Source organism: Gekko japonicus, unplaced genomic scaffold (genome assembly GCF_001447785.1).
Source record: "Gekko japonicus isolate JY-2015 unplaced genomic scaffold, Gekko_japonicus_V1.1 scaffold1220, whole genome shotgun sequence".
Taxonomy (NCBI): Eukaryota; Metazoa; Chordata; class Lepidosauria; order Squamata; family Gekkonidae; genus Gekko; species Gekko japonicus.
In genome coordinates this window covers 321,582-336,657 of record NW_015174879.1, presented here as the reverse complement: position 1 = coordinate 336,657, position 15,076 = coordinate 321,582, and the positions used below count along the sequence as shown (strand labels likewise).

The window sequence follows — 15,076 nt, the reverse complement described above, 5'->3', positions numbered from 1 at the left end:
TACTCTGCAGTGCAGTGCAGGAACAGGTAACCATTGTCATCCTGCAGAGCAGCCCCGTAGCTAAGGAGTTTTTGGGGAGGGGGCTGGGGGGGGCACAGCCCAGGGCGTCATGGTATCCACCGAGGCAGGGGTCGGCAGCCAAGCGGGGCGGTGAAGAAGCAGGATGGCTCCGGAGACCAGGCAGAGAAGACGCCTCCTTTGCAAGGTCCATCCACGATCGTGACAAAGCAGGACGGGACGGCTCTGGGCTCCTCGCTGGGCTCACTCCAGCCTAGGGGGTAGCGTTGCTCCTGCACCCGCAGCCAGCGCAGGGCTCGCTGGCTGCCTGCCTGCTCCTCCGGTGCGCCTGCAGGCTCCCCGGCCGCTCGCCTCCTGCCTGCCTGCTGCCCCCGCTGTCTCCCTCCATTGCAAGTGAGCGAAAGTGGGGAGGGAAGGGAAGGGAAGGGGGAGCGAGCCGGCCTCCTCCGGACCTGGACAAGCGGGTGCGGCACGGCTGCTTCAGCGGTCACCCCAGTCCATCTCTGAGTGGGGGCACTCGGAAACCCTGGCTACATAGTGTGCACAGTAGCTCGCAGGGCTCGGCCAGTGCCCCTCCTCTTGCGCAGGTGCGCTACTGCCCTCCCCGCGGGCTGTTGTTCAGCTGAGGGCAGTGACGGGGGGAAGGGAGGGGGAGCCGAGGATGGGGCTCGTAAAAACTGCGGGGGGGGCGCAGTAGCTACTGGCCTGCTGCAGAGGTGTAAGAACTTTGAGTTTGCATAAGAGAAGCACTCTTTGAACACCGTAGGGATCGTGCAGAAAGTGCTACCCACGTCACAGCCAGCTTACTGTGGCCCTGTAGGATTTTCAAGGCAAAAGGCGGACAGAGGTGGCTTCCCATTGCCTGCCTCTCCTAGCAAAGCTGAATTTCCTGGGTGGTCCCCCGTCCAAGTGTTAACTAGGGCCAACCTTGCCTAGCTCCAGGATCGGACAAGATCAGGCTAGCTTGGGCCATCCATGTCTGGGCACCCAGGAGAGACATAAATGCAAAGCCACTAATATGAGATCGTTATGTTGTAAGACACATTTAAATATTGCACAAGAGAGACTTTTTTGTTTTTTGGGGGGCTTCGTTTTGCAGCCCAACAGAGTGAGGAACGAAACGAAAGAATTGAGATTGTTGTGCGCCGAGGATGAGCAGAGCAGGACATGCTGGATGACCGCATTTCGACTTCTCAAGGTACTTGATTCCCTTTCGGGCATCTGGCAATTCACGTTTCCGGCAGCCCTCTGTGTGTTTTGGAACGGAGTTCTCTTTCTGTTGCACCCGTACCATAAAGTTCTGCCTGCTGGACAAAATAAGGCAAAATAAGGTGCAGGAAAGGGAAACTAAAACGATTAACGGGATGGAACACCTTCCCTACGAAGAAAGGTTAAAGAGGTTAGGGCTCTTTAGATTGGAGAAATGACAACTGAGGGCTGAAATGATAGAGGTTTACCTTCTCTATGCACGCGATAGAGAAGGCAGGCAGAGAAAGAAGTCCTTTTCTCCCTTTCTCACAATACAAGGACTCGTGGGGAATGAATGAAATTAATGAGCAGGAGGGTTAGAGCAGATCAAAGGGAAGTCCTTTTTCACCCAAAGAGTAATTAACCCATGGAGTTCACTGCTGCAGGACGTGGTGGCAGCTACAAGCATAGACAGCTTCAAGAGGGGATTGAAGAAACCTATGGAGCAGAGGCCCATCGGTGGCTATTAGCCACAATGGATGGTTAGGGACTCTGGGGCAGGTGATGCTCTGTCTTCTTGGTGCTTGGGGGGGGCAACATTGGGAGGGCTTCTAGAGTTCTGGACCTGCTGGTGGATGTCCTTTTTGGCACCTGGGTTCTGGCTACTGTGTGACACAGAGCGTTGGACTGGATGGGCCATTGGACTGATCCAACGTGGTCTCTCTGACGTTCTTAACCGTACATCTTCATTTCCCTCTCTTCCTGTCTGCAGTACGGGATGTTGCTGTACCAGAACTACAGAATTCCGCAACAAAGGAAAGCGATGCTTCCACATTTCACCACACCTGTCGTAAGTGTGACATTTTCATTACCAACGGAGAGTGTTGCTGTTACACTACAGTCAGTTACACTACAGTCAGTCAGTTACACTACAGTCAGGTACACTACAGTTGGCTTAAGACCTCGGGTCAATGAAGCTAATAAATGAAATGGAATGGGTACACTACAGTCAGTCAGTTACACTACAGTCAGTTACACTACAGTCAGTCAGTTACACTACAGTCAGTCAGTTACACTACAGTCAGTTACACTACAGTCAGTCAGTTACACTACAGTCAGTTACACTACAGTCAGTCAGTTACACTACAGTCAGTCACACTACAGTCAGTCAGTTACACTACAGTCAGTCAGTTACACTACAGTCGGTCTGCAGTAGGACAACTAGATTTTTGAGTCCAGGAACACCTTGGAGACCAACCAGATTTTTGGGGAATACGCCTTGCAGGGCTCTTTTTGTAGAAAAAGCCCAGCAGGAACTCATTAGCATAATAGGCCACACCCAACAACAGGAACTCATTAGCCTATTAGGCCACACCCCTGACAGCACAGCTCATTAGAACATTAGGCCGCACCCCCATGTTACCAGGAGTGTGGTCATCCAGCCACACCCACCTTTTGCTTCTTATTCTGTTTACCTTGTTTGTTGTCAAAACCCAGGGCCTTTTTTGTAGCAGGAACTCCTTTGCATGTTAGGCCACACACCCCTAACGTAGCCAATCCTAATGAGTTTCTGCTGTTGGGTGTGGCCTGTTATGCTAATGAGTTCCTGCTGGGCGTGGCCAACTCGGGAGCCAGCCGGGATGCCGTTCCTGTGCGTTCCTGCCCAAAAATAGCCCTGCGCCTTTGAGAGTCAACGTTCCCTTCATCGGTTATCCGATGAAGGGAGCTTTGACTCTTGAAAGCCCGTACCCCGAAAATCTGGTTGGTTTCTAAGGTGCTCCTGGACTTGGATCTAGTTGGAAGCAGATCCAGGGGGCCAGCTGTGTTGGTCTGAAGCAGTAGAACAAGTTTAGAGTCCGGCGGCACCTTTAAGACCAAGAAAGTTTTATTCAAAGTATGTGCAGGCACATTTTTTTTCAAATACACTGGAAGGAAGGCAAGGTTCAAACATCAATCAAATCAGTTAATCAAATCAAACATTTGCTGTGCAGTGCCTGTCTATAAGTTTGACCCTTACCTTCCATTTCACTGTATCTGAAGAAGTGTGCCTGCACACGGAAGCACATACCTCGAATAAAACTTTGTTGGTCTTAAAGGTGCCGCCGGACTCTAAATTTGTTTTAGTTGGAAGCAGCGAGGCTTTGTTTTCAACTCTTTGTGCCTAGTGGTGTATGAACTCCTCATACGGGGGGAATTATCTGAACATACAGAAAGCCATTGACATACAAAAAGCCAAACTTGGCTGGTTAGCTGTAAGGACTAGAAAGCTCCTAGTGAAAGACGAATAGATGTAATTTGCTAGAGGACTTAACAGGTTTTACATGCATGCTCTATTTGATATTCATTTTATATATTTCATTTATGCTTGTGGTTGTATGAATTTCGTTTGAGTTAGTTAGTTTGTTGTTTTTTTTTAAATACTTGCCCAAATGGGCAAAGTTTATTATTTTTTAACACAAAACAAAACAACAGAAAGAGCAATACATTTTTAAAATATCTAGACATTGTCTCGCTCGCAACATCTTTAGATACATGGTTCTTTTTTCCTCCTTGTTTAACTTTATATTCCACAACAAATATCAAAATTCTATTCCCAATACATAGTTCATTTTTGTTGTTAGTTTGTTGTATTAGAGTGCTGGCTTTTTGCTGTGAATAAATTTGTCACATTGACAAGATGTCTCTTCAGAGCATTTCCTTTGTTCCGTGCGAGGCATCAAATATACCCAAAGGTTTTGAAGCACCTGCTTTGGCCTGGGACTTGGGTGCTTCCTGGGCCCTGGCAACCCATAATCTTCCTACGTCTTCTGCAGGGATAGATTGGCCATTGGAAAAGTTTCCGGTGGGCCTCTGCCCTGGGGGGCCGCTAACAGCCAGAAGTGACAAGCGACAGTCGCTCCGCCTAGCGTTGCGGGGTCCGCTCAGTCTGGCTTGCCCCCAGGGCCATTTTGACTCCCCAGTCCGTGCCTGGTATAACGTTCAGACATCGTGAAGCAATCAAAGAGGCTACTGTGGAGTCAGTGATCCACAAATTATATTTTAAAAAATAATAAGATAGTGTCCGACTTTTGGGCCAGAGGAAGGATCTAAAATTTGGAGCAGTAGGAGACGCAGCAGCCTCTGGGCTGTCTCCCCCCGGCCCTTTTTCATAATGGTGTGTGTGTGTGTGTGTGTGTGTGTGTGTGTAAAGTGCCGTCAAGTCACAGCTGACTTATGGCAGCCCCGTAGGGTTTTCAAGGCAAGAGAGGAGCAGAGGTGGCCTGCCATTGCCCGCCTCTGCCTAGCGATCCTGGACTTCCAGTGTGGTGTAGTGGTTTGGAGCATAGACTCTACTCCGGGAGACCTGGGTTGGATTCCCCACTCCTCCACATGCAGCTGCTGGTGTGACCTTGGGTCAGTCACAAGTTCTCTCAGAGCTGTTCTCTCAAGAGCAGTTCCTGTCAAGAGCTCTCTCAGCCCCACCTACCGCACAGGGAGGGGAAGTTGCGGGGAGGGGAAGGGAAGGAGATTGTAAGCGGCTCTGAGACTCCGAGTGAAGGGCGGGGTATGAATACAGTCTCCTCTTTTTCCTGGGTGTCTCCCATCCAAGTACTGACCGTGGTCGACCCTGCTTAGCTTCTGAGGTCCAACAAGACGGGGCTAGCCGGGGCCATCCAGGTCAGGGTGAAACCCTGTTTAGTCCACCAAAAACCATTACCAGCAATGTTCCCTCTAAGCTGTGGAGTCTTGTGAGCAAAAAGTCTGCTTTGTGAGTTACTGGCATTAAAGTTATGAGCAGGTGATTTGGTTACTGCATAAATTTGTTTGCTCTGGAGCCATCCGTCCTGAGCTAAGACAAAAATGTGTGAGCCGGAGGCTAAAAAACTGTGAGCTAGCTCACACTAACTCAGCTTAGAGGGAACACTGATTACCAGGTGTCTGTGTTCTTCCACGCGGCGATGCATTGGATTGGGCTGAGCTAAAAACCTAAGGCGTTCCTATATCGCTAGCTGCTTTAGACTGTTCTCTCTCTTTAAAAAAAAATATTTTTGATCATTTTCTCAAGGGAAAAAAGGTTGGGTACTGAAGGGAAAAAGGGGAGGGGGGAAATATAGATTTATTTTTTACATTTATACCCCGCCCACCCTGTAAACAGGCTCTGGGCAGCTTACAGAAGACGGCCAACAGGCCGATACAAATAAAACAATAAAAATATTAAAATCCCTTTAAAACAATATTAACAATGCTTGCTACATCAGAGTAACCTTAAGATGAATGGCTTGTGTCTGCATTCCTTCTGTCTTCGGGTCTTAAAATCAGTCCCACGGTCCAGATGTTCACCAGTGAGGCTCAGAGTGGGCCAGTCCGATATTCCGGACTGATGGTAACTGGTGGCGGCTCCTGTTTTCTATAAGTTTGTTAAATTAATAAAGTGTCAGTTTTACAGAATTTTGGGTTAGATTCTCTCTTTAGGCGATTCTCATGCGAAAGTGTTGCAAGGGTAACAACTGATGAACTTGAAAAACTCAGCAGTGAGAGAGAGAGAAATAATCTGTAAACTCTGCAAAAGTGTTGGGGATGAGATTGGTTGTTCTGCCTAAGAACTGGTTTTTATTTTCCTTTTCAGCGAAGTGTGTCTGAAAACTCGTTGGTGGCAATGGATTTTTCTGGACAAATAGGAAGAGTTATTGAAAACCCAGCAGAAGCACAGTGTGCTGCCTTGGAAGAAGGTTACACTTGGCGGGTAAGGGAACCGTTTTAAAAAAAATGGTTTGGCAGCCAGTACCTCCTAAAACAGTTTATGGATACAGAAGAGAGAGAGAGAGAGAGAGAGAGAGAGAGAGAGAGAGATTGTATTTATACCCCGCCCTTCACTACCCAAAGGAGTCTCAGAGCGTCTTACAAACTCCTTTCCCTTCTCCTCCCCACAACAGACACCCTGTGAGGTAAATGGGGCTGAGAGAGCTCTGACAGAAACTCCTCTTTCTTCAAGGACAGCTCTTATCAGAACTATGGCTTGCCCAAGGTCATCCAGCAGGTGCAAGTGGAGGAGTGGGGAATCAAACCCAGTTCTCCCAGATTAGAGTCCGCGCACTTAACCGCTACACCAGACTGGCTCTCAGTGGTGGTGGGAAGCGCTGACAAGTCACGGCCAACTTATGGTGACCTCGTAGGGTTCTCGAGGCAAGAGAAATTCAGAGGTGGTTTACCATTGCCCGCCTCTGTGCAGCAACCCTGGGCTTCCTTGGCGACCTCCCATCCAAGTACGAATCAGGGCTGACCCTACTTAGCTCCTGAGATTTTACAAGATCGGGCTAGCTGGGGCCCTGCAGGTCAGGGCATGAATATAACAGCCTGATTGATCCCACTGATTGGCAATGTGAGTCGAACGGGTCCCTCCTTCTGTCTTGCAGAAACGCAGCACAAGAATGAACGCCCTGGGTAGCCAAAGTCCTCTTCATCCTTCCACACTGAGCACAGGTAAGGAAAAACGGAAGTGTGATAGAGAACAGGGAAGAGAGAACCTGCAAACGGGGGGAGGAATTAGATTGTCCTGTGAACTTTCCAAGGGAAGGTCGTTCATCCTGTACTTAGCTCTGTTCCGTGGAACTCCATCCAATTCAAGGGCCTGGCTTTTGGATGAACCCTCCTCCGCGGACTGTGTCAAACGGCAGTTGTGGTTTCTGAGTCAGATACAGGAACATTCCTTCCCTGGAGGTTTTTTGAGCCCTGTTTGCTAGAGCCTGGGTCCCTGCAACTGTTGTCAGTCCCACATGCAGTTACTAAAAAAATTAAATCAGGAGCACTTGCAATTTCAAGGCTTTCCTCCTTTATCTTTGTGCTGCAAAGCAAAGGCGCATCGGTGTACCAAGTCACAATTAATGTCATTTTCAGTACTTGAAATGTGACTTCTTTGTACTTGGAAGAACACCCCACATCTTGGGCAGCCCGTTAAAGGTTTTGAACAACTGCCTGTACTGCTCTAGGTGGCAGGATGTCCCCTCTTCTCGCAGCAGCCGCCTGTGCCTGGTTCAGAATATAAATTCAAATGCAGAAACCAGTTTCCACAAGCAGAGTGGGGTTTTTAAACTGGAACCATGTGACCTCAGTTAGGGAAGCGGAGGGGGGTTGCACATGTGCAGCATGGGTATGTGATGGGACTGTTCATATCTCTGGTGTAAATCTGCAAGATTGTCTTATTCCGGAGGGCTTTTTCACACAGGCAATACAGTTGCACTGTAGTAAATGATGCACAAAGTTACTAAGGACCAGGGCTATTTTTGGGCAGGAACACACAGGAACGGAGTTTCGGCTGGCTCCCAAGTTGGCCACGCCCAGCAGGAACTCATTAGCATAATAGGCCACACCCAACAGCAGAAACTCATTAGGATTGGCTACATTAGGGGTGTGTGGCCTAACAAGCAAAGGAGTTCTTGCTACAAAAAAAGCCCTGGGTTTTGAAAACAACATACAAGGTAAACAGAATAAGAAGCAAAAGGTGGGTGTGGCTGGATGACCACACTTCTGGTAACATGGGGGGTGCAGCCTAATGTTCTAATGAGCTGTGCTGTCAGGGGTGTGGCCTAATATGCTAATGAGTTTCTGTTGTTGGGTGTGGCCTATTATGCTAATGAGTTCCTGCTGGGCTTTTTCTACAAAAAGAGCCCTGCTAAGGACTGTGATCTATACCACTGCAGTCAGCTTGCTGAAACTAGGTCCTGTGATGTAATTTTTGCATTATATAATATTTTAATACTGAGGCTTTGCTTCAGTTCTGGTTTGACACAGACATCTGGAACTGCCAGAAAGAACTGGAGCATTGCATAAATATTAACATGACACATTAAGTGGTTCAAAAATGACACAATAGAATCCTACTCACAATAAGCTATACAATGCAGTGTAGACCACAGTCTCTAATAATCTATCCAAGTAAGTTTGCGAACCATTTTGTTGTACAGCTGCAACCCTAATTTTACAGGGCCGGTGAAACGGAGCTGTTCCGCCCGGCTTTCGGGTGAGGCATCAGATGTCCAAATCCGTCTTGGCCTCCCTTACTGGCAGTGCTGATTTTAATCCAGAGAACTCTCCAGTGGCGCCCCTCTGAAATATTGCCACCTGAGCTCTATTATCAAGACAAGCTTGCTCTGGTTGGCAGTATAGTTTTTGTCTTAGCTCAGGAAGGAGGGCTCCGGAGTGAACTGATTTATGCAGGAGCCAAATCGCCCACTCACAACTTTAATGCCAGGAGCTCACGAAGTAGAATCATTACTCACAAGTCTCCACAGCTTAGAGGGAGCATTGGCTGGGGCCACGGAGAGTGTGTGTGATAGCGGATACCTACTTCACTCACTCTTGTGTAATACGCTGTGAGTCCAAGTGAGAAAGGCTGACTGTTGAAAACAAATACATTAATGAAACGAAACCTCACAGGCAGCAGACTTCTCAGACGCTGTAATCTGTATTCTTATTTATTTATTTATTTATTTATTTATTTATTCGCTGTATCCCGCCCATCCTGTATAAGGGCTCAGGGTGGGTTACAACAATTTAATAAATACAATAAAATGTAAAACAAATTAAACAAATTAGCAGGCCCGTAGCCATGATTTTTTTTGTTTGGGGGACATTTAAATTTTTAAGGGGGGCAGTTAAATTACAGTTAATTAAATTAATCTGAATGACTGTCTTCAAAGGGGGAGCCTCCAAGCCTGTTTCTAGCCTTTCCTTTCAAGGGACAGGGCAGCGAGCAGTGTTTCCTCTAAGCTGAGTGAGTGTGAGCTAGCTCACAGTTTTTCAGCCTCCTGCTCACAGATTTTTGTCTTCGCTCAGGAAGGATGACTCCAGGGCCAACTAATTTATGCAGTAGCCAAATCGCTCGCTCACAAATTTCATGCCAGTAGCTCACAGAGTAGAATTTTTGCTCACAAGACTCCACAGCTTAGAGGGAACATTGGCAGCGAGCGTATCCGTTCCTAGGGAAAAAACCCACTCAGGTATTTAATTGCCTTCAAAAGGCATTTAAATGCCTTTTGAGTTCCCTTCCGCAGGGCAAGAAAGCTTCGCAGGACACCTTCAATACATCTCCCAACAACCCTCTTTCTGCTATCCCAGTACCATCTAGGTCATGGTCAAAAATAAGGTTTCTGGCACGGCTATTTATGGGGTGGGGCTTTTAATTAGGGGGGCTGGGTCCCGAAATGCCCCACTGTCGCTAGGGGCCTGATCTGTACTCATACAAAAAAAACGGTGTGCTGGACCAGCAGCATTGTGGTGGTGGTGGGGGGGGGGGATGTTTTGGAAACCTGCGTAGTGCAGCATGCTAGTGCTAACCATTGATTTCTTCTTCAGTTATTCATAGGACACAGCACTGGTTTCATGGCAGGATCTCCAGGGAAGAATCACACCGGATTATTAAACAGCAGGGGCTTGTGGACGGGTAGGCGCTTTCACACTGGAGCCTGTTTTATTAATGTACCTGGTTTGGATGTTTCAACACATTTATTCGTTCGTTCCTTCGCTTATTTGTTTGTGTGCTGCCTTTCCATCCAAATAGGGTCCCCAAGCTGATGAACTTCAGGGCATTAGTACCTTTAAAACAGGGTCCCCGTGGGCACCACAGCACCTGCGGATACCTTTGCTGGTGCTCATCAAGTGTTTTCAGAAAGTGGGCGTGGACCAGGCGAGGCTTTTGCCTAGCCGGTCCACTGGAGATACGAATGGCTGTGCAGAGTCGTTAAAAGCTGTTTCAGTAACAGCTGCCACAACCACACAGGGATCTTCACCGTGTTACTGTGTGTATTTGAGGAAATACGTTCATTTTAAGAGCCATCCTGTCAAACAGAGCATCTGCCTGCAATACTGAAGAGTTACTACAAGCATTATGCACGACAGAGGTCATTTCGGGGGGGGGGGGCGCGGGGGAGCGCAGTTCCCCCAGGTTTCCTCCCTGCCTCTCTCCACCCCTGCTTGCCTGGGGCCAGGGAGGGCCTTCGCGGGGCTTCCTTGCACTCCCGCTGGCCTTGCAGGTCCACCGCCGGGCTCGGCAGTGGAGCTGCAAGGCTGCCGGCGGCAGCCGGGACCGTTGGGGGCGGGGTGTGTGGCCTTATGACACACTTCCGGTGATGTCAGGGGGTGTGGCATATGCTAATGAGTTATGCTAATGAGTTCCCCTAGCTCTTTTTCTACGAAACGACCCCTGATGCACGACCTCACTCCCTGACATTATGTACCCGGTTCCGACTCCTGCAGCGGCCATTTTGTAGATGCACTGTGACCACTCAGTGAAAAGATTCCAAAGGTGCCCACCGGCTTGAGAGGGCTGGGGATCCCTGCTTGAAAACACTGGAACAGCGTTTAAAATGTGCGTGTGGAAAATATTTAACAATACAGCACGATACAGACGTTATCGACATACATACGCAACCAGGGAGGGGCCCCAATAAGAGCTGACTGGGGATATGCTAAACAAAACGCAGAAGTCTCCCCCCGCTGGCAGAAGACAAGGACAGAGGGAGGCCGATGAACCTCCGCGGGGTGATCCGTTACAAACCAGAAAGTTTCCGTGCAGTGAATGAGGGAGGGGAGTGAGAGCGTACATCTGTGGCCTTTCCGGCTCTTTCTTCTCCCCGGTTCACCCTGGCGTGGTGTGTGTGAGGTCACTGGGTGCAGGCCTACATTTGGCTCTTGCATAATGTTTCTTCGTATCTGTGTATAGGGGGTGCGTCTCTGGCAACCATCAAAGGGCTTTTCTGCAATCTCAGTTTCCTTGCTTCTGCGTTCCTGTCGCTTCGGGGTGGTTTTCTGCTCTGCGTGTGTTTTACTCCCTCTAGTGGTTGATTTGACATTACGTTGCTTTTATGTCCGGCATAAAAAACTTGCAGTTCAAATCTGTAGGAAGGCACGCTGGACATAAAGGAATGTCATATAGAATCGACCACTAGACATAATTATTTCGGACAAAATAGCGATGCATTTGATTGCGTTAGATAATCCAAATGGTCAGAACAACTTTATGGGAAAATGGTTTTGTTTCTTTCAATATATCACCGAAACTAATCCACAAACCTTTAGATTGCCATACAAATATAAGGATTTTGCATTTTATTGAAAATTACTGTTATAAGTAAGTTGATTGTATATTAGTACTATTGTTAGTTGTTTTGTTTATGTTAATATTGAAAAGTTTAATAAAAAATTATTTGCAAAATAAAAGAATCGACCACTAGAGGGAGCAAAAACATTCAGAACGTGGGGGGGGGGGATGCACCAGGGACCAGGGGGATGCACCAGGGAAATGGGAATGCAGAAAAGCCCAACCCGAGTTCTTGCCAGTGAGAATTCATTGCACACTGTATGGGTTAACCTTTCACAGGGATTATTTCTGTCTCCGTGAAAGTATTGTCCCATCCTGTCCTTTGGGCTGATACCGAGGCTTGCGTTCCTACTGTGCTACTTGGTGCACTTTCCGTTCTTATAACAACAATTTTAGAAATTCTCCTTTCGAAAAGGGACAACATTCCACTCGCCTCACCTCCTTAAGATGGGCAGAACCCGTCGTTCCAGTTTGTGCTTATACGCTTAACATTCTGCATGTCTGCAAGACACTGGGGGAAAAAGATCAACGACTTGGTTTGTGATGTGTGACATCATGGAGCATAGGCTTGCCAAGTCCCCCCGGGGGGTGGGGAAAACCCCGCCCCAGAGGCCCGTTCCCCGCCGGCGGCGGATGGGGCCCCGGGGGGAACCCCACCCCGACGTGCACGTCACCCGGAATCTGGGGGCGGGGCCACGGTCATCCGAGGGGAAAGTCTATGGTTTTCCCTCGGATGGTCGTGGCCCTGCCCCCAGCGTGCCCGGCGGCGTCACGTCACTTCCGGGTGACGTGCGTGCGGTGACGCGCGCACTCCAGCCGCCAGCCGGGAGTCCCCCGCTGCGGCTAAAAAAGCACTTGGCAACCCTAATGGAGCACCACTGCACAGGTTTTTGGACCGATTTTGATGGCACAATTTAATGTGTTGCAGGCTATTTCTTCTCCGGGACAGCCAGAGCAATCCAAAGACTTATGTGCTTACACTGTGCCACCATCAAAAGATCAAGCATTTCCAGATTCTGCCGGTAAGTGGTGCATCCTTATGATATGGAATGGATTTTGTCACAGGCTTTCCCCACAGATTAAAGGTCTCTCTCTCTCTCTCTCTCTCTCTGTCTCTCTCTCTCTCTCTCACTCTCTCTCTGTTGTAGTCAATGCTCCCTCTAAGCTGTAGAGTCTTGTGAGCAAAAATTCAACTTTGTACGCCACTATGTGAGCGTGCGATTTGGCAGCTGCATAAATTAGCCTGCTCTGGAGCCATCCCTTCCTGAGTCAAGACAACGATGTGTGAGCTGGAGGCTAAAAAAACGGTGAGCTGGCTCACACTGACTCAGCTTAGAGGGATCACTGGTTGTAGTTTAATTTTTCATGATACGTTGCTTGTACTCTTTGTACACATCTGTGAACAAAGCTGTAATTGTAGTACTTGTTTTGGGAGATGAGCTAAAAATTAAAAAAAATCCTTGTTTCACAATATCAAAATTGGCCCCACACCCCAGTGGCGTAATTGACAGAGAAATTACTCTATGCACCTAAAATTGTCTGTTTTGCTGCTGTCTAAAGCAGGGCCCCCCAGTGTGCCAACACCATTCCTGGTCAGTGTTCCCTCTAAGCTGAGTTAGTGTGAGCTAGCTCACCGTTTCTTAGCCTTCTGCTCACACATTTCTGTCTTTGCGCAGGAAGGATGGCTCCAGAGCCAACTGATTTATGCAGTAGCCAAATCGCTTGCTCTACAACTTTAATGACAGTAGCTCACAAAGTAGAATTTTTGCTCACAAGACTCCACAGCTTAGAGGGAACATTGTTCCTGGTGCCCTGCCACGTGTTTTTAGAAGGGGGGGGAGGGCTTGTGCCCAATCGTGTTTCTGTTTGGTCATTGGGGATCAGATTGCCTGAGGATGTTTTTTTTTTAAAGTCACTTCGGCAGTTGCTGCCACCACGGCAGAAGAATCTTCACTGTACGATGAAAAGGAAGCTGTGCATATACAAGAAAAATACTTTTAAGCACTCTTTTCATTTTAAAACTAAGCAGAGTTTCTGCCTGAAATGCTGAAGAGTGACCTTACTCCTGGACGTTGTATGAGTGGCTCCCCCTCCCGTGGCAGCCCATTTGTTGTTGTGCCCATCGCCCTGCCTCAGAATTCTCATGGTACCCATAGACTCAAAAAGGCTGGGCAGTCCTGGTCTCTGGAGATCTACAGAGCTATATAAATACACAAAAAGCACGTCCCTGTATGGGAACAAATATCTAGTAGTAGTAGTAGTAAGTAAGTTTATTGTATCTGGCCATTACAATATAAAATATTTATTTATTTATTTTTCATATTTATATCCCGCCCTCCCCAGTGGGCTCAGGGCGGCTAACGAGGGCAGGCCATTAGCCATGCCATATATAAGACATATAAAAACATAATAAAACATCCAACATTAAAACCACAGTACTCAATCCATTACTAATGTCCTAAGTCCAAGATGGTAACTCCACAGTTCCAGATGGTACTCCCCTGATGTACATGTCCAATGACGACAGCATCAGATCTTCTACCATTTCCCGGTTCTTCCTCGGGCCTCGTCGCTGCATCCTTTAAGATACATTGACGGTGGTGGTATAATGGGGTGGCGGCTACTACTCAAAGGCCTGGCGGAAGAGCTCCGTCTTGCAGGCCCTGCGGACCTGCCTAAGGTCCTGCCGGGCCCGGATCTCCCCCGGGAGCTCGTTCCACCAGGTAGGAGCCGCCGCCGAGAAAGCCCTGGCCCTGGTCGCAGCTAGTTTAACGTCCTTGGGACCCGGGATGACCAACACATTTTGGGGCCCCGACCGTAGTGCTCTTGGGGGAACATGTGGGGCAAGGCGGTCCCTCAGGTCAGCTGTATATATATAAATACGGGAACAAATATGAAAACTGCAGGTCCTTATACCAAAAAAATTCATTGTAGCTGAAGTCAAGGACTAAGGAGTTAAGCCCCACTGGTCTTTTCTTTACAACTTAATTTCCAGTTCTGATTGGGACCCTGGGGGAGGAGAGGTGTCTGGGCCCCCATGGCCCAAAATTTTAAATTTCAATCAAGGACCCTTGGTATGCATCTGGCTTGACTATTTTATGTCAGAGCTGAAGACATTTCAAACGTTGCGTTTCCCTAGTGCGGTGGTCGGCAAACTGCGTCTCGCGAGCCACTTGTGGCTCTTTGGCCCCTTGTGTGTGGCTCTTCTGCCATAGGTGGGTCGCGGGATACAAAGCACGGGGGGGGGGAGTTAGCCAATCCCAGAGTCAGCAGAGGCGGGCCCTACCTGCTGCAGCGACCCAGACTCCAACCCGGATGCGCCGGCGTGGTGCCGCCTCTCTACCTTCTTGCCCTCCCCCCCCGCGCGCACACGCACCCTCTCCCTCCCCCCCCTCTCATGCTCGCCCGGCCAAAGCGGATCAGAGCTTCTCGGCAAACAAGCCTCCTCCTCCCCTTGCCGCCTCCTGCGGCGGCAACAGCAGCAGCGATGGGGAAACGTGGCAGTGGCTGATCAAGCAAATTGACAGCAGCATCTTCCACATCCTTTGGAAGCACGCTTGCAAACAGGACTACAACTGCTCTCTTCAAGGTACAGGCTTGTGGTGGGGAATGTGCCTGGGAGATATCACAGCCGGAGCATCGATTCTTGCTTCCAAAGATTTAGTGTGGATGGATGCCCCTTTAAAACAACCCACCCATATTTACTTGGAGGTGTCCTGTGCGACTCTGCAAGACTACTTGCCCATTGTGGTGTTTCAGTGCTCCCTCCAAGCTGTAGAGCCCTGTGAGCAAAGA

At 48.7% G+C, this 15,076-nt stretch overlaps 1 protein-coding gene across 1 annotated transcript in view; it reads left to right on the top strand.

Moving 5' to 3' along the window:
• The window catches only part of GRB10 (growth factor receptor bound protein 10), a 202,510-nt gene that overhangs the window by 183,026 nt on the left and 4,408 nt on the right, over window positions 1-15,076 (top strand). Inside the window, exons 11-16 of the mRNA XM_015424873.1 lie at window positions 1,118-1,216; window positions 1,979-2,056; window positions 5,813-5,929; window positions 6,600-6,666; window positions 9,538-9,625; window positions 12,210-12,303. Coding sequence (XP_015280359.1) covers window positions 1,118-1,216; window positions 1,979-2,056; window positions 5,813-5,929; window positions 6,600-6,666; window positions 9,538-9,625; window positions 12,210-12,303 — 543 coding nt within the window. The remainder of the gene's footprint in view (window positions 1-1,117; window positions 1,217-1,978; window positions 2,057-5,812; window positions 5,930-6,599; window positions 6,667-9,537; window positions 9,626-12,209; window positions 12,304-15,076) is intronic.